The sequence below is a fragment of the Grammomys surdaster genome, unplaced genomic scaffold, assembly GCF_004785775.1.
Source record: "Grammomys surdaster isolate TR1022 unplaced genomic scaffold, NIH_TR_1.0 366, whole genome shotgun sequence".
Lineage (NCBI taxonomy): Eukaryota > Metazoa > Chordata > Mammalia > Rodentia > Muridae > Grammomys > Grammomys surdaster.
The window spans coordinates 865505-885504 of NW_021604785.1; the positions used below are offsets into that span (position 1 = coordinate 865505).

Here is a 20000-nt window from a genome sequence, read left to right on the forward strand (position 1 = left end):
TAGCTGCTTATGGGGAATGGAAATCCAAGGCATTTGCTCTTCCATCTCCTTCAACAGCCTTTTGATTGACTCTGCTTAGATCTGTACAGTAAAGCAGATAAATCGACGTGGCACATGCACACGAAGCTTAATCATTTGTAATAGTCATATTTGCCCTGACACATAATTTGCTATATCAAGCCTTTTTTTTTTTCTGGCTCACTAGTATTCCATGGCTTGGCCTTTGCTTTATAAAGCATTTAATAGTTTGCTTTAAACACATCAACATGCTGATCTATGATTGCCCTTTGTGGGTACTGGAGGAACAGCATGCCTCTCCTCCCATGGCTGCCAGGGGGACTTGAGGTGGGCTGGGTGGGCCAATGATGTCAGGTTATGTTCTAAGGCTTCTGTCCTCTGTCTTATGCGCACAGCCACTCCGTGCATCAAGGCTATCAGCCCCAGTGAAGGCTGGACCACGGGGGGCGCCACTGTGATCATAATCGGGGACAACTTCTTTGACGGTCTACAAGTTGTGTTCGGAACTATGTTGGTGTGGAGTGAGGTAAGCCTGCAAAGTTGGCCCACCTTGAGCAGTCACCTCCTCTGTGAATGGTTTTGACAAGTTGTTTCTGGTGTAGGGATATGACACCTATTGCAAAGTTCCCTTTTACTGTTTGCCTGTGGTGGGCCGTCCTGTGGGTGGGTCTGCCCCTCCTCCCACAACCTTTGGGTTTAAAACCTGCCATAGGAGGTCCTCCAGTACCCTGGAACAATTAGTTCTAGAATTACTAGAAACAGGTTTAAGGAGGCATATGGTGGCGATTTTCATATGAATGATGCCCTGTGGCCTTTCCTGCAAACTAAAACCCTGGAACATTTGCTGATCTTTCCCTTAAAGAACCATAGGCCCAGAGTCTCTGGGTGACAGGAGGGAACATTTCGAGACGATGGGCCAATTTGTGCTCATTTTGTAATTATATCCAACTGGCAAGTGTCTGCCTCTCAGGGCCTGCACCGCTGAGCGCTTGTTCATGTGTGGTTTCTGTAGCTGATAACCCCCCACGCCATCCGAGTGCAGACACCCCCGCGACACATCCCTGGAGTTGTTGAAGTGACCCTCTCCTACAAGTCTAAGCAGTTCTGCAAAGGCGCTCCTGGACGCTTTGTCTACACTGGTGAGTATGCAGCTCCAGCCTCTGTGGGGCTGTGGTGGGTGCTCCATCTCAGTGGGAGGCTCTTGGGGTAGGTGTCCAGGGGTCCTGTGGGGGAGGTACAAGTGAGGAGTGAGGACCATTGGCATGCTGTTGAGTTTTATCAGGTGCACATTTCCATCCACATCTTAGACAGCTCATGATGGCTGGACAGATGCAGCAGTGTGACCTTGGCATTTCCCCCCATCTGAAGGCCTCTGCCTCTCACCAGTAGAGCAAAGTGGAGCATGGAGAGTTGTTGGTAACTGCAGCAGCTTCCAACTCCCCTGAGAGTGGCTGCCTCATGCCTGGCTGCATGCAAGGCCTTGTGCCCACCCACTTGTCAGTCTGACTCATCACTGCTTTTCAGTTGCTTGAGCTGTGACCAGGAAGGAAAAAGTCACAGCCTGTCACTTACCTAGGCTTCCAGTGGAAGCCAGGTCTTTTGCTGGAGGCTGGAATCTTAGGCCTTGCAGAGTGCTTATAGGGGGTCAAAGTTCCAGAGGATACCAGTAGCCCAAGCCCAGATGGATAGAACGGATGGCCTATGTGGCCCCCACGAGTGGGACATCAGAAGTTTTTCTCTCCTGCTTTGCTTATACAAGTGCTTAATTGACATGATTTGTTTGAGGTTGGCATAGATGCCACAAATAAACTTCACCTTAAGTTAACTTCACTCATCTGCATTTTGACTTGTAATCTCAGTCTGTTCCACAGGCTGTAAGGTACCAGGAATGGTTTTGATGCAGAACAACACCTGCTGAAGCCCAGGGACGGTGGAAGGTGGAAGGGATGGATGCTTGTTGATTATTTGTGGATATGCAGAGATTTGGTGACACCCACATTGTAGGGCTTGGAGCTCTGGGATTGACCACTCTATTACCACCTGAAGGAGCCCTGGGCCTGGGCTGGTATTTCACTGGGTGCCATCCCCTGCTCTAAAGCAGACAGGTTACATGGAGGTTTCTGAGGACCCTTCCTGCCACCTTAAAGTTCATGAAATCACAGAAGTGACAAGTTCTTTCCTTTTACAGAAAGTACTAAAGGAGCAGACTGGCCCTTTATAGACTCCCTGCTCCTCAGTAGGCCTACTGCCACCCAAGGCATGGCTCAGAGCCTTATCTTAGGGTAGCAATTCTCAGTCTATTGGTTGTAATCCCTTTGGCAAACTCTATCTTCAAAAATATTTACAGTTCATAACAGCAGCAAAGTTATAGTTATGAAGTGGCAGTGAAAATAATTTTTATGTTTGAGGGTCACCACGACATGAGGAACTATATTAAAGAGTCATGGCATTAGGGAGGTTGAGAACCACTGTTCTAGAGCATCCAGCTCTTGACCCCTACCTGGTCAATGTGGGGCACCAGGATCCTACAACTGAGGGGATACAGGGGTGTGGGCATAGCAGAAGGTTGATGTGCCCATCTGCTTTGGGGATCTGGATACTCTTGGCCTTCTGGAAAGTCTAGAGGTTGAAAGAAAAGTTCGTCTAGATTTTGAGGATGTGTCAAAACAAAAAGATAAAAATGGGACAAAAACTGTGTGCAGGTGGGTCCCCAAATTATAATACTTCTACTTATTTCTGGTTTTCTTCTGGGGAGATGATCATCACCACTAGTGTTCTCTTACCTTCAGCACATTGTTCACTGAGCATGTGCAGCTCCTCAGTGTGTTACCAAATGGGCTTCACACTGGATAGTTTTTGTAAGTGTTCTGTACATAGTTAGGGTAGGCTGTGCTCAGCAATGATGTTTAGAGCATTAGATGTCTTGAATTCACATGCAAGTTAAGCTGTTATTATTAAATATTAACCCATAGTCAATTCAGGAACATCTACAGATCCCTTCAAATAAGTGCTTCTGCTGTTCAGTGAAGGGTACTCATATTGGATGTCCAGTTCTTGGGGAGATAAGAAGTTGGAATCCTACCTTGGGCCTGGTTGGGCATTCTGGGCATCTTTGTCCTGGAGTCATGTGTATGAATGAGCTAACCACCCACCCCACCCTATACATACATTCAACATACCTTGCCAAGGTAGCTGTTGGTATGGGTACAATATATGACTGAGTCTCTGGCCAGAAACTATAGGGCCTACAGAGGCCCTATGCAAAAACCTAGACTATTAACTAGATGACCCTATGCCTCAGAGTACTGGCTATTGGACCATCAGTTTTCTCTCCTCGCTTCCTCATGGGGTTTTGGCAAGGATCAAGGACAAATGAGGGCACTTAGTAAATAGTACCAGCAGTGGAGAGTTATTGGCAGTTTGGACTTCCACTGAGGTCCATGGGAACCTGTTCATGAGATGAGCGCCTTGGATGGGGAGATGATACACACTTGCTCTTGTACTGACAGCAAGCTAAGGGAGACGTGTCAGGGTTGGGTGTACTGAGTGAGTTCCTATTCTGCTCATGTGGCTTGGCTTGGCTGGTGGCACCCAAGTGAGCCTGTGTCCACAGTTGGCAAGCCTGGCCTGTTCTTCACCGCCCTGCCTTCCTTGTTCTCTAGTGTTATAGTTCTTGTTCTCTAGTGTTAGTTATGAGGTCTTTGTATTCTTGGGCTTTTTGTTAGAATGTTGAAGATGGCTGATATTTAGAAGTGGCCACCCCCATTTTTTTTAAATTTTTTTTTACAAGCAGTTTTATGGCAGAGAGATTCAGGTCCTGATTTGCTTCCTTTGCCTGTGTCTGTCCCCAGTGCTACAAAATAGGTCCTGGTTTGAACACTTGTGAACAAATGTAGGTATGGAGGGTAGGAGGAGCTGCTTGTCATTGGCTGGCAGTGCCCATGTGGTAGCAGTCCCTGTTATCAGCTCTCCTGGGCAGATGGGTACGGAAGGGTACTCTCTGAAGCTCCTTGCTCTCTGGCTAGATGTAATGCCCTCCTTGACCAGAGTATTCTTGCCTCCCAAAGGAACGCAGTGTCTCCTGAGCTTGTTCTAACCTCATGAGCCTTTCTGCAGACTTACTGTTCATTCTGCATGGTAGCATCTACTTTCAAGCTGACTGGACTTGTTAGACCCAAGACTCAGGTCCTCCTGCCCTAGGATTGGAGATTTCCTGTTTTCTCATGTATGAGCATTTGCTGCAAGGCTATGCAAGCTCAGTCCTTCCAAACTAACTAGCTAGTGTGTGTGTGTGTGTGTGTGTGTGTGTGTGTGTGTGTGTGATCATTACCAGGAATATACATTTCACATGTGTGTAAGGGATACAGGACTCTATACTCTCAGGGAGCTGAGGAAAGGTGGGGTCATAACCTGTCTGGCCTGGAAGCTTCTGTCTGATTTGCATTGCCCTGAAATTGATGGGGACAATGAGGTAATCACAGGGACTCCCTCTCCCCAATGAAAACTGAGCCAGCCCCTCTGGATGTCACAACATGGGCGCCATCCCCTGGGCGTCTGGTTCCCATCAGTGTGCCCAGGCCCCGGAGGCTGCTGGGACACCTTCACATTTAACCTTCCCGGCATGAAGCCAGCTGTGGGGCCGCAGGGCCACTGGATAATGAACCTGAGCTTGGAGGAGGGGCTGCCACTAGCTTGCCAAAGGCTGGGAGGGACTTGGCAGAGGTCTAAATGAGCTGTTTACAGTGACCTGAGAAACACCAGATTTTTCAAAACCAGACCCTATTAGTCAACCCAGAGTGGTCGTGCTCAGCCTCTGCCCCTGGAAGGGGAAAGCTGGCCAGGCCCCATCCATCTAGCCCCTTGGCTGCCGTTCATAGTCCCTCTCAAGTCACAATTACCTTGGGAGACTGTGGCGGTTCAGTTGATTAGCACGGTGAATTAAAAGAATGAGCCACAAATGACATGTCCAGCTCTTCCATAGGAGTTCTCTGTATTCCCAGCGAGCCTCACCCCTGCTGTAAGAAGGTCAGAAATTAGAGAGAGAGAACAATTTTCAAGCGGCTAGCACTTAGGAGCAGAATTAACAATCACTGTGTATGTAATTGCCAGTTAATAGTAAATTGCCTTCAGACTGTAAAATGCAATATAAACTGGTGGGCACCTAAAATTAAATTAATGAGATATTTGCTGCATTTAAAAGTGAATAGTTCAAATTAATAACCAAGTGCAATGCTTGTTTTAATATTTGTCTAATAGCATACCATTGACTTGTTTAATAATAATTAAACAGTCCTGGAGTTGCCTACCTGAGGAACTCACCATATAGGCAAAATCAAGCAGCTTTTGCTCTCATATTTTTACTGCTACAAACACATCACATTGTTAAGAGTAATAAAAGAAATTATTTTTTAATTAGAATAGAAACATTATGGCATTACCTGATTAAGTTGGGCTGGAATTTGTATGCTTCTAATTGAGATTATGTCCTCATGAAAATGCCTTTTGCAGACCTGTTCTCAAGTGTGAAATGGAGAGAGAGAGTGAGAGAGAGTGTGAGAGAAGAATGAGAGAGAGAGAGGAGAGAGAAGGGGGGGGGAAGACCTCAAAATGGACATTTGGCAAAATGTTTCCTGATTAACAAAGGAACCGAGGCTGCTGGCGTGACTTGGGTTTAAGCCTAGTTGAAGAGATACCAGGAATGAGACTTGAGGGCTTTTTCTGCTGACCTCCTGCCCTGAAGTTTGATTGACCCACCCTCATTTTAGAGAATTCTTTTTTGCTCAATTAAAGAAATTATCACAAATTACTGGGAGTCAACATGCCGCCAGTAACAGACTGAGCCCAGTCACTCAACAAGATGCTGGCAGGCAGCATAGACCTGTCTAAAGTGGACACACAGTGGATATCTGGAAGGGCCCCAGGTCTGTGATGCGTTCATTGGATAGGAATATTTTCATACAAACGTGCATTTGATGTCAGGCTTGGGAGACCATCCCTCAGTCAGTAATTGCAAGCAGTTTGTGTCCTCTCTGACACAGTGTTTAAGTTTGTGTTTTTAGAAAGAGGTCACATTGTACCTTAAAACTGGCTCCATATTGAGGGGTGCCAGCTCCACCCTGGCTGCATGTTGAGGGGTGCCAGCTCCATCCTGCACCTGTCAGGAGACGGTTTCCCTCCCGATGAGTCTCCTGGCTGACTTCCACCTTTCATGTCATTTCTCCTTACCTGGGAAAGCCCTTGTGTTTCTGGCATGTGGAAAGGTTGTTTGTGAATATTTAGACATGGTTCTGTCCACACCATGGACTCCAAACACCCTTCACCACAGCCGGACAGCTCCAGTTTCCTCTCTCCCAGGCTGGTGGTACTCCCAACAAATCACTTGTATCTGCAGAACAAATGATTTCAAATTGCAGCCCATGATTCATGCTGTTTGAATTCTGCTAAATCTAATGTTAAACACAAACCACCCAACTATTTCAGCCCTAAACTCCAAGCCACTGCTATGTACAATCCAAGAACACATCCTATGCTACTGGCTCCAAGAATGTAGGGTTTTGACCCAAAGTCATCAGAGATTTCACCTCCCCTGCCAAGACAGCCAGACACCCTACTTCCCTTTCCTGTCTCTAGTGGGTGTGCCCGTGGCCATACCTGTCACTCATGATGGTGATTCCTGTCAGGGATTTCAGGATGTTTGTGTCCTCATCACACTCAGCCACCCCCTAGTAATGGATACCCCTGGATACATTGGCTCTTATGTCAAGGTACTAGTCTTGAAGGTTAGCATTGGGCTGCACTGTCAGCTCAGGCCATCTTTAGGCTCTCAAATTTCAAACTTTATCCAGCTATTCCATGACTCAAATAGCACCACCTTCCTCCCAGCCTCACCCCACTCTTGCTTTTTGCCACATGTCTAAGCATGGATAGCTGACAGTGGTCTCTTTTGTGTTGTTTTTCACAAGGACTAGGTGGTAAGCTTCCTGGCCTCAGGCCCCTTCCCCTGGGAGTATGGACTGAAGACTGTGGGTGGGTCCCTATGAGCCTCAGGCAAGGAGGTAACATTCACCTGGTGTCCTCCCTTGGGTGGCACATGGCACTACCTGAGCCACAATCAGCGAAGCTGCTGCGTGCCAAGAGGTTGCTGGGGGCATGGCTGGAAAACATATCCCTTTAAAGAGGGTTGTGTGAAGGCTCCCTGTCCCCGTGGTCTCCTCTCTCCTGTCTCAAAGGAGGGCAGGGGAATGAGGCACAGCACAAGTAGACAATTTGTCCTAATCAGTGACACCCATTTACCAGAATTGCTTAAAATGAACTATACCTCATACAGAAATCGCACATTTAGAGAGTTCCATTCATCATGTGAAAATTGAGGGCCAGTAAACTTTTCTGCCCCTCCAGTGGGATCATAGACATGCATCAAAATGTTAAAAATGATTGGTGAGACGGGGCTGTCACCCATTTATCAAGGAAAAGAACATTATTTGCTAATTTCCCAACCAGGCTGGTGACAGGGTGCTTCGTCTTTAGACCCACAGTGACCAGCGTGGCCTTTTTGTTATTAGTACAAGTCAAGTGCTTTTGGGCTGTTGCTAAGAAGACACATTTGTCTGTCATCACAGAGGCTTTGGTTGCTTTCCAACTGGCTGTGACCAGGTCCGTTCTATGTGCCCGATTGGCTGTGTATGTTGGGGCTGTGTGAACCCAAGAGGGGAGACGGACTGATAAATCACAAAGTTTCCATGCCAAGGTGAAGGTATTGACTTCGCAGCCTACCTGACAAGACGTGGCTTCGAGGAGACGGCCATTTGTCTTACCCAAAGGACAAAAGGGTCGTTGGCTTTGCTTAGGGTAGGCAGGTTGTGGATGGGAGAGACAGGCCTGACCCTCTTTCTTTGACACAGACAGGGTCCCCTGTTTCCTGTCCTTCCCCCCTGGCAGCTCTATCTAGGGAAGTTTTGTTTCCAGTTCTAGATGGAAAAGACACTGGGAGTAGTGGGGAGTGGGGACAGACATGAAGTAATGGCCATTTAAAAAGCACAACACAATGAAGGTGACCAAGCCAAGAATAAGCAGGGCAAAAGAATAGGTTTAAGGTAAGATGGCAGGCAGCTCATTCCAGGGAACCCTCTATCAGGTTGAGCATAAGAGTCAGTGCAGCTGCAGAGCCAGCATCTTGGTGGAGAACTTTGAAAGGAAGTGGTGATTCTGACACCAAGGGGGAGGTGAGATAAACTGCCCATTGGCCCTCTCATGGGGACAAGGGGTGTGGCTACTCCTTGCCTCTTGGACTCATAGCCTAGTGCTTGAGCTTCCTCCCACACAGTCCATTTGCATATGTATGGTAGACGATGGCGGGAGAGTGTTTTACTCTGGAATGTTTTGTGCAGACTGGCTCCTGGGACAGCCGGACTGAGGTCCCTGTGTGTCTCCATAGAAAGCTTATATTTCTAGAAGGTCTCAAGTCTTGTCCATGCCCAGCAGAGTAGAACAAGACTTGGGATGCAGAAACAACGAGGAAAAGATACAGTCAAAGAACTATCACTTGACTTCTGGGCCTTTTAAATTTGCTGTAGAAAATTATCAAGATCCAACTTTCTTCCCTTTGGGTGAGTTTTAATTCAACAACAAAATGGAAGTCTGTGATGCAGAGTGTTGACCCTGGATAACTATAGAGGTTCCTGAGGCCCTGATGAGCAGATGGGTCTTGCCCTATTTGGGTTTGCAGGCATGGGCTGATGGAGTGGTGCATATTTGTTGAAGGTGAAGATCTTGGTATACATTAGGCTCAGAGGAGTTTTATTTGTTTGTTTGTTTTGAAGGCATATGGGTCCCTTTTTCTTTGACTTTAGTTAAAATTCTCTCCTGAAGCATCATCGCTTCTCAATCTTCCACATGTGGAAACCCTACTGCTAGGCCAGGGAGCCTAAGATCTCTGAGCCTTTGTAGGTCCAGATCTGTCCCTATAGGCATCCTGTGGCCACAGAGAAGTTGGAAGTCTGTAAAGCTATGAGGTTGTTTTGGGGGTTCACCTAAAGTTCTGTTCCCTCTTTTTATCCCCTCCCCTTATCTCTAACTGACATATCTCCTTTGGTCTCCATGGGGATAGGGAAGTGCTACTGGCCTGTGCTCCTTGGTTCTGGCTCCATGTCAGTGTAGATGCCCTGATGTGTGTATAATAGCCATCCACCACCTACCCATCAGTGTTTTTTCTTTGATGACAGTACTCCCAACACAAAATCCCTCACGGAAGCTTAGATCTGTTAGCATTCAGGGACATACACATCAAGAGTCCAGGCTCCTGTTGTGTGTTCATGGCTATGGCAGGTGGCTGCTGTGGGTGCCCCTGTCATCCAGCTGGGGTATATCCTAAGCCAAAGACTTTAGAATTTCCTTATGTGCTTCCTGTGGGTGGAAACAGCAGTCATTCCCCAAGTGAAGTTAGCTTGCTATTGGTTAGTGAGACAGCCTGTAGCTACCAGAGGCCACAGGCTCACAAGTCTCCCTGCCGTCAGGAGACACTGTACCCATAGTACTAACATTCTGCCTTGAACAGGGCCCCAGGTTCTATTTGCTCTTTGTCATGGCGTCATTGGAGAAACTGGGCCCTGTATCCACCCATGGATGATGTACCTTCTCCCTTACTGCTCCTCAACCAGGAGCTTGGGAAAGCCAGATGATTGGATGGTCACCAAGGGGAATATGGTGTCTCAGTTTTAGACATGGTGCAGCACAGGTCACTGTGGTTTGGTATTTGCCTTCTGGGGGTTAATGTTTATCTCATGCGTATCCAGGCTGAGTCCTCAGTAGAGTATTATGGGTGACTCTTGGGAAGAAAAGTCAGTGACTCTTTAGGTACTCAACGATGGGGGTACCTATGTGAGGGGGAATACATCTTGCTTGTGCAGCAATGGGTTCTTGCCAAGGGAAGCTACTCTTGTTTTCATCCTGGAAGCTCCCCTGGGATCTACATGGCCTGTGACACATATCCAGCATGTACACTGCCACAACTTCACTGACTCAGTCTTGTAGGAAAGAAACATGTGTGGAGAGAAGTTAATAAAAACAGCCTCGATGCAAACGGTATTCTCACATCCTGGATTCAGGGGGGATAGCAATGGCTCCCCGAGAACTTGCAGGTGGCAGAGCTGTGGGATTTTCTCTGGAAATGGCCCTGGAGGCGGCATCATAGGTGCTCAGCAAGGGTGTGGAAGATTTCCAAGAAGAATGTGACCTGCTCTTGGATGTCCAGGGAGCAAGTGAGGGGGGGGGAGGATGAGAAGCTATAAAGGCCACATGTGAGGACCAGCCATCTCCGGTTACAAGACAACTTCTGATCTCCAACATGCATGAAAGCAGAGCTTGACCCTTCCTCCCTGTTCCTCTCTCTCCTCTTCCTAATTCTTCAACAGCTTCATCTTATATATTTTATACTTTAGGTCATTCTCTCCCTATTTTCTTTTCCCATTCCCCCTCCTACTGAAAACAATTTTCTTCCCAACTAGACCCTTCCATTTTCCTTCCTCCCTTCCTTCCTTCCTTCCTTCCTTCCTTCCTTCCTTCCTTCCTTCCTTCCTTTCTTTCCTTCTTTCCTTCTTTCTTCCATTTTTCTTTCTTTCTTTCTTTCTTTCTTTCTTTCTTTCTTTCTTTCTTTCTTTCTTTCTTTCTTTCTTTCTTTCTTTCTTTTTAAAATTCATCTGACTATGTAGCTCAGGTTGGGTTTAAGTGCCTGATCCTCCTGCCTCTGCCTCCTGAGAGCCAGGGTCATAGACATTCAGTAGCACATGTGGCCAGCAGGGCTGCCCTCTATGACACATGTAGAGTGCAGCACCCTGTTCACAAGGCCTGAGCTTTGAGGATTCCAGTACATACGTTAATCCTGACCATGTCTTTAAAGGCTTTGCCTCCAAATATTTCTTTCCTTCTGTATTCAACCTGAAAGACCTGGAATTATATGCCAGTGGGAAGACAGAAGGGTAAAGCATGATGGGAAATCCCACATGGGAGTCCCTCAGTCCAGAGCTGGGTTCTGCCTTCCTCAACTGGTGTGTGTCTCGGCTCTCACTAGGAGCACCTGTGCTACCTGCCACTTAACATGCGGAAGAGCATCTCCCTCAGCACAGGCACACCCAGATGAAAGCCTTCACTACAGTTCTCCCACCTACAGTTAGCATGTGAGCTAATGGGGTCTATTATGACACTTTCACACACTTATAATATGCAATGTTTTGTCTTTCTGCCCTCCTCCTCAATACCTTCTGTTCCCTCCTCTTCCCTTTGAATCTGTTATGCACCCTCTACTTAAAAAAATATATATAAATTTTGCCTATGAGAAAAAACATTAGAAATTCATCTGGGTCTGGCTTATTTCACGTAACATGGTAATCTCCAGTTCCACCCATTTTCCTGCAAATCTATGACTTTTGTTTTGTTTTGTTTTTTCATGGCTAAGACTCCATAGTGCGCTTGTGCTTCTTCCTTACTGTTACTGCTGATGGAATCTAGGCTGAGTCTCTATCTTGGCTATTGTGACTAGTGCCACAGTCAACATGGGGTTGCAGATACTAGGGACCTCACATCTGCTTTGGGTGCAGTTTGCTGTACAAAAAAGGTCAGCAGAAGCTGAGAAACAAAAGGTTTTTTATATGCACAGTATTGTACAACCTATCCCAATGATTTTATCCTGAACTGTGTTCCACATTCACATCTCTTCCTCCCATCCCTGGCGTTGGCTGCTACTGCTCTAACCCTCAGTCCCATAGGAGCAGTTCATACAAAGCACAGTCTTTGGGATTGACTTCTTTCATATAGCATATGATGTTCTTGGGTTCCACTGTGGCATGTGTCCAGAGACATGTCTTTACATGTCTGAATAGTATTCCATTGAATAGATGTACCACATGATTGCTTTTGTGTGTACAGGTTGATGGACATATAGATATTAGGAACAAATTCATGCAGATGTAAGACCAATAGTATGCTCATTTTGTGCTTCAAAATTAGAGATGCTTGACAGCTTTATCATGTAGGCTTGGTGTCTTTCAGAAGCCTGGCCACTGTGCCTCAGCACCTTTAAGCACTGGCTATATGCACTTCTCTGAACGAGGTAGGCACATGCTGTAGAGTCATCTTGAGTGACTCTCCTTACACTTTCTAGGAAGTAGGGGTTTTCACAAGGCCATGGGAGCAGAGACACTCAGCCCTCGAGAGGGACCTTTGTCTTAGGCCATAGCCTGGGTGTCTGCTGCCTGGGAGAGCTGGCTTCCTAAGCTTGCTCTGCAACTCCACTCTGCACAGAGATCTTCCTGCTGGTTTTAAGTGTGCACATCCATTGCTGTCTACAGACTGTGTTTCTCTTTTGGCTTTTATGACCTCCTTCTACCCCTCATGAAATCTCTGAGGATGAGGACACGGGGAACTTGCTTTCCTGAAGCAGAGAGTGACTTGAAAGTTTGTGGTGGTTTCATGATATTGAGGATGGTTTTACTCACTGCTGCCTCCCTTTGGAACATACTTCTCTGCCTAGAGAGCTGGTTAAAATTACAGCTTTGGGGGCAGGGTGTCACATCAGGGATTGACAGACCTTGCATCTTTGTCTGGGGTGCATCTGTGCTGGACCATCCTGAGATGGACAGGTGTGGTGTTGAGAGCGCAGGCTCCAGGGCCTGGGTTTTCTTTAGCTGCAGGGCTGGGCTTGGTTGCTGTAGTTCCCCTACGCCTATGCGAGCCATGATCCAGCGCATTCTTTGAGGTATGTAAACAAAAGTGTTTGAATGCAGTCCAATAGTTGTCAGCAAGGGTATTATTTTGGTAACAAGGAAGATGGGCTGCCCCCTTTTCTGCATTTGGTGTCATATCACAATGCTGCCATCCGCTGCCAGGCAGTGGTGAATGGAAGTGGGTCCCTGTGCAGTAGGCCTGGTTGGGCTGCCTGTATGAATACCAGAACAGTATTCCGAGTGTGCAGGGAGGCTCTAAATCCCAATTAGAAGTCAACTTTGGTGCTTCTTATTCCAAGAAGACATGCTGATGGAACACGGTAGGTTCTGGAGGAACTGATGGGAAATTGAGGCTGACCCTAGGTGGGCCTGGCATTGGGCATGGTATCCTCCCACAGTGACCCAGAGCAGACACTTGACAAGTCCCAAGCCATTCACAGGAGATATCAAATTTGGGGTTGGCCTCCCGGAGCAGAAGGGTGACCTATGTCTTCATTGTTTGTCCCTTAGCCAGGCCAGCACCCCAGTGAGCGATGTGGGGACCGCGTGGCCTTTGTGTTCCCCATGCACACCACAATGCCTAGCTCACCCTGCCGAGTTCTGTGATTGAAATTCATTGCCAAATTTATTGAGAAATTAATGAGAAAAGCTGCGAAGTATTGACTTTGAGAGGAAAACACAACTCATCTTGAATGAGGAGGAAAATGCAGCAATAATTTAGCCACTATTGATTTGGCCCTGTCCATGTATTGATCTTCATTTTACAATATTAATTTGCACCTGCAATCGGCTGCAAAGGGAACCGATTTCATTTTGTGGCTGCGTTAGTGTGCACAGCATTAGGTGCTCTTAAGCAGGGAGAGCCACACGTTGGGTTGGGAAGGCAGATCCCCCCCCAAGTTCCTGCTTGTTACTGAAATAGACTAAAAATTAAAAATTTTTGTCCAACAAAATATGAAAGCAAAAGCCTGTGTAAACCACGGCACTCCTCCCCGCTGCCCGGCTGCTTCTCATCCACACTAAGAGCCGTCAGCTGCCTGCGACTCCAGCCACCCCTCATCATCATGCCCGGATCAGTTCAAAGTTCATGAAATTTCTATGAGCATTGATCTTGCCCCATTGATTTTTTTTTTTTTTTTGCAGCAGATCTTTGAAATTTTAATTTCCCGAGCATCTGAATTTCTTATAGATGAAATGCGCTGGCAGCAGACAGTTGATGATAAAGTGGGGAACTTAGCATCATTTTAAAGCCTAAAAAAGGGGGAGAGAAAAACCCAGGCATTTGGGGACTTTGTGTAGTGTTTTGAGGTGGAATGATGAAAGTGTGCTAGCTGGAGCGGAGGGGACACGGAGGGGGGGGTGCTAAGTATCAATTTTGACTTCCGAAGCCACACATTTTTTAATGCAACTTTTTATACAGTCATTTTTGAAAGAAAAGCTATCTGGAGAAACAGCGGGGCAGAGAAGCATTCTTCACAAGCAATCGTTCGCTCACAGCAGTCTTTATCACCTGGTCAAGCTCACCTAGTTACTTATCAGTGGGACATTTAATAACCTCAAGGTGATATAATTGCTATTGGCATTTTTCCCCCTTGGATTCGGCTGGTTAATGTGTAAACTACTTGTCAGCAAATAGCACTTTGTCACTAAAATCACCAACACCCTCTAGAGGAATGTCTTTGTATTGAGCAATTTAATTTTACTTTATTTAATTTTTACACATTACAACCTGTGTTCATTCAGGCACACTGACGGCTTGTAGTCTGTTGGGGCAGGGTCTGGGTATCCCTGTTAGTAAAATATACTATATCTTATTTAACAAACCCATTGCCTTAATTGAAGCGCGTTCTTGTCCCTCGGAAAAGGAACTACAGATGTTCTTATTATGTAGTTATGTTGCTAATGTGAAAAACGGCCTCATTATGAGGATCTGTTTGTAGCAAGAAAATTACTGCATTATGACAAATGCATGATTGGGAAGTTACAGGAAGCCGATCATTATTGAAATGAAACTGGAGCTCACTTAATAGCGGCAGCCAGCAGCTGGAATGGAGCAAATGAATGTCTTCCTGTTGTTACTGTTGGAGTCAGGGTTTCTGGGCAGGAGGCTCTGCTGCACGGCAACCTGCATGCGGGCTTGGCCTTCCAGGGTGGAAAGATGATGCTAAGAGCAGCTGCGTCCTACCTGGGAGTCTCCCCCTCGTGTGTTTAATGTCATCGTCTTAAAGATACAACTGTGCTGCAAGAGCAATTACTTCAGTAGTCCTTAAAGGCAGGCCACTGCTCTCTGGCTGGCAGCCGGATCCAGGTCTCCCTGGAATGGACGGAAGGTGTTCAAGAGGTTGTTGTCACAATTAAGCTTTGTCACTGTGGCCCCTCCTTCATGCAATGGTCCCCTCCGCTTCCACCACCAAGGAGCCCCCTGGACTGGGGTGGGTGGTGTGGTGTGGGGAGCTGTCCACAGCAACATTTTTTTTTTTCTCTTGACTGCTGCCCTTGAGGCTGGTTTTCACAGCACTGGGATGCAGGTACAGCTGAGCCCTGAAAGCATAGTAGCTGCTTAGTAAAACTTTCTGGTGAGTGGGTTGGCCTTGTCCTCTGTAGGAAAGTATCCTAGTCCTAAACCTCGTTTTTTTGATCTGCAATGTTTTCTGCGTGTCATCTGTGGTCAGGAGCATGTCCCCTTATTCACATAAGTGAATGGGGTTTACACACCAATGGATTAGCCATTGAAGTCTGACGAAAGCCATTTACATTTTGGGATGTTGGAGAACAACACAGAACCCTGAGCAGGGCTGGCTGACAAAGACAGTTCAGCCATCAAAATGTAAACTCCAATGACTGATGTCACAAGAAAGAAAAACCCAGCTCGGTTGCCCATTGGTACGTTTCTAATTGCAGCAGGCCAGTTGGAGCTACTCTGGCCCCAGCTGCAACGCAAAGCCTGATGCCATTTTCGGCTGCCACATTAGCTCTGGCAATCCCAACTTGAACCGACATCACAGACCGTTAAAATTTTATCAATTGCGCTATGATTAATCCCCCAGTACATGGGCATGACTTAAATATTTAGAACGCTGCTTCTGTTATGACTTCAATGCATGTAAAGTAACGAGATTAACTCCAGTACACTTGAATGTATTTAAATATGCGTCCTTCTTGAGCTGCAGGCTATCCGGCGTGCGGAATCGTCTATGTGGCCATGTCAGGCTCTATTTGTAGGACCCACACTGGAGACTGGCCTGCATATGATAGCCGGATATCTGGCCTTTCACAGGCTGCCTGATTGCTTGCCTCATTTGGCATGGAATGTGATTCCCGGCCATTCTAGCTTCTGATTCATTCAGGTTTTATTGCTGTGTAATTTTCTTATTCTAAAATAAAAGCTCTCCAACAAAAATTACTATGCATTAGGCCACAGTAGCCTACTCAAATGGATATTAATACAGTTTATCTCCAAAAGGACGAATAATGTATTTGAAACAGATAAAAGGCCCTCCACTAAATGAGGAATGTTAATATCTTATGGCACAGTTAATAAAGAGATATTTCACAGGGGAGATTTGTTTTATGACTTTTGATACAACAGCCTTGTAATCTGACATATCTTAAACGATATAATTTCACACATACATTCATCTCCTACAGGCAGCAGGCCATCTTAGCGAAATTTGAATTCAGGACAAATAATGGGTGCTAATTACTTCCGGAGGGGGGATTTATTAGAGAACCCACCCTCCCTTTCACAGATTGGCGGAAATCCATGCAGAAAGGTGCTAGCTTACAGATACATTTTTGATAAACGTTATTGTTTTTTCCCCTTCAGCAGAAAATAACATTTGTTTTGTTGTGTTTAAGGCAGAGTTTAAATTAATTTAACCCAGTGACACATGTTCGGAGACTAAGCATGCTGCTAAATAATTCCTTGGAATAAATTGCTCGGGAACCAAATGCATTAATTTATGGCTTTGCTGATGCTGACAGATGTAAGGGGCGGACCGACAAATATTAACATAAAACAAATTTGCTTTATTCTTCTTCATATTTCTTCTTCATCCCCGACTTGAGCTCACCCAGGGCTCCTTCTCTAATTATCCACGAGGTCAGTAAGCAAAATTGGGAAGAAGCTGGGAGATCAATACAAATTATCCCTGAGCAAACCAGTGCTGACAGTTTGAATTGCAGCATATGTTTACCCAAAATCAGGCAATTTATCTTAATATCAGCAAAGTAATGCAGTGCAGGTGAAAGGTCAGGCAATCTCTCCCCCTCATAATTACCCAGTTCTAAAACAGGAAAGTGGTATTGATTGGCCTGGCTCGGGGCTCTGTGACTGGACGTGCCAGTGCCTTGCCCTGGCTCGGCTGGGCTCTAGGCTGTAAACTCAACATGCTGAGGGGTTATTAGATATGTGGGGAGGTCTCCTGCTTTCTCCTCTAGTTGCAGAATTGAGCCACTCTTCACCAGCCATGGGTAGGGATGGGCTCCTTGAGGATCCGAGGGCTGCTGGCCTTCCATGGGACCAGACAATGCTCCAGGGGACCCAGAGGTACATGGGGAGATCCATCATGGAAGCAGAAACTTCCAGGACTGTAAAGGCCTGCTGACGCTCCTGCTACTAAAGAGAAGACAGGTTCCAACACTTTTGCTCCATAAATACATTTGAGATTCTGGAGCCAGACCCCTGGGGGAGGGACATCTTCTGGCTGGAAAAGCAGCGCTATGTCCCTTGCTGTGTGGCTCATCCAGTCTGGTGGGGACTGACCCTGGCATACTTTTGTACCCTGCCTGAACTTTCCTGAAACGGCACACCTACTTCCTTTGGTGGTATATTCACGCTGCTAATGCCTGTTGGTTTGAATTGAGAGATGAAAGGTGCCCTCATATTTATACTGTTTATGTGACACTTTGGGTCATAGAAGAGTATCATTTCAACCGAGACACTGGAGAATGTCTCTCCCAGAGTGAGTATATGCTTATCACAGTCATAAAGCTTCTGAGAGCTTGCATTAAAGCGCCTATCACCTGTCAGGGGCATTTGCATGAAATCAATAACGGCTGCCAATCTATCTTTTCTGATCACCTTTCATCAGGCCGTTCATTAAGTCAAACAGTCGTGGTGATTAGCTGGCAGAGAGGAGAAACCTGACATGTTAGGAATGCACACTGGGCCACCTTCCCCCCTCAACACCCCGATGAAGAAACATAATACTTCATCTTACCCTTTTTGGACCACGTCGTTTGCTGGGACTGGAGCCCATCCTCCTGATGCCCACATTGCATTTTTGCCTGACACCCTTGCCTGTGCCGAGGCAGAGACATGACAAATTGTCCCCCCAGTCAATGCTGACAGCTTCTGATGATTAATGGTCTGATTATGAAGTGGTTTTACACATATAGAATTTACATCACAGAGAGTTAGAAATTTTGCCATGTCACATACACCAAGGCATTTTGAAGGGTTTTACTATTTGCAAAGAAAAAAAGAGGGCAAAATCCCAGCAAAAGCCGTGTCATGTAAAATCAATACATCGGATCAATGCTTTATTAACAAGAAAATGTCTTACTTCACATTCCTGTGCGGACCTTTGTCTCCGGGATGTATGATGGAATGTCAAATCATATTGTGCTCCTCAACTTTCGGGCGCATTATTGAGTGTATGTGTAAGGCGTCCTGGGTTGCTTACAAGACGCACCGACAGCTCAGCACTCGAGGATAATGGTGACCAATTATTGTGGAGAGCACTTTCCAAGGCAGCCCCAAGCTTCCTCTCAGGAAGCTATGGCCTTTTGTGTTCTCCCACACTCCGCAGACCTGGGTGGCGTTAATCATCAAATTACTAATGAGTGATGGCCCAAATTGCGGGCGGAGTAATGAATAGATGGCGGCAGGTCTTATTAGTCCCCGAAAACCTCCTGATTTATGTCGCGCCATGTGCCGTGGAGTTACTCCACAGAAAACGATATCTACATCAAGAAATAATGTACTCTAATAAGTATTTTCATCTTAACTCGTGTCCCCGGGCCTGCGGGCTCAGTTTTTGTTGGAGTCAGGCAGAGCCGTAATAAAGCCCGATGGCTCCTTATAAAGCTTGTTAAACACAGTGTGTGCAGTCGAATGGAGTCCGGGCTGTGATTCATGCACTGTACAGGGTGCATGTGCCTCTGATTTATGGCCACGCACAGTTCATAGTCAAAATTACAATTTGAGGGATAAAAAGATTAATTACTATTTGTGGCCGACAATTTCGTGGGGCTGGTGGATTGCAGCTGTGGAATGATAGCGCTCTATATCAGTTTGTAGTCAGCCATTCACAGATTATTAAAGCTTTGCAAGAGTAAGTGTTCCTCCTGCCTGGTCTGTGCTCAGGCAATATGCTAGACAAAAAAGGACCACAGGGATAAATCTGAGGCTAGCAATAGCCAGACATATGTCATAATTGCCAGTTTCCCATAAATCCCTGGCTGGTGAGGAATGCACCGTGTGATGCAGGCGCCACATCATGGCTGTGGTGATGGCTATATATGGCCTCAAGACCTGTCACTGCGGGACTGCACCGCCATTTTTACAATATACTGAGCCACCCTTTGACTTTCTTCCAGTCTAATTATAGATTAGAAATAATCATTGCAAAAAGAAGTGGGGAGGGAGAGTCTATTCCTTAAGGCTGAACAAACACTCAGGGGTGCTTCCGTGTAGGCATACGGGGGAAGAACTGCACATCTGTGTGTAAGCATGTGGTAAATGCACAGTGGATGATGTAACGGCAGTGACTGACTTGCTCTGTGTTTGTGTGTCCCTGTTGCAGCCCTTAATGAGCCAACCATAGATTACGGCTTCCAGAGGTTGCAGAAAGTGATACCCAGACATCCAGGTGACCCCGAAAGGTTACCCAAGGTTAGTACAAGAGCACATGATGCCCCACACTGGTTGGGGTCACTACCAGACTGCTTCTGGTTCAGGGATGCTGGATACTCCGGGAAGGCAAATGGCAGACAGCCCAAACCCTGTACCTATGTCAAGGCCAACAGGTATGGGGAGCTTCCTAGCCCACGGTGGTGCACGGACTCACACTGTATGTTGCTTCTTTGGAGGGCCATCTCTTTAAAGGGAGAAAAAAATAGCTTTTCTGATAACCAATATTTTGGATTCTGCAAGGGGGACATAAACTTCCACGTAATGAAATAGTTCAATTAAACATTTTCCACTCCAGTAGCCCGCACTGATTTCCATCTAGGCAGCTCCAGTCTGATCTGTGATTACTT

General features: G+C 46.4%; 1 protein-coding gene across 6 annotated transcripts in view; it reads left to right on the top strand.

The window, feature by feature from the left end:
* Nucleotides 1–20000, top strand: part of Ebf3 (EBF transcription factor 3) — a 119317-nt gene that overhangs the window by 87177 nt on the left and 12140 nt on the right. For all 6 annotated transcript variants that reach the window (XM_028780225.1, XM_028780226.1, XM_028780229.1 and 3 more), the window contains 3 exons: nucleotides 414–544; nucleotides 1031–1157; nucleotides 19544–19632. In XM_028780225.1, the coding sequence (XP_028636058.1) occupies nucleotides 414–544; nucleotides 1031–1157; nucleotides 19544–19632 (347 nt within the window). The remainder of the gene's footprint in view (nucleotides 1–413; nucleotides 545–1030; nucleotides 1158–19543; nucleotides 19633–20000) is intronic.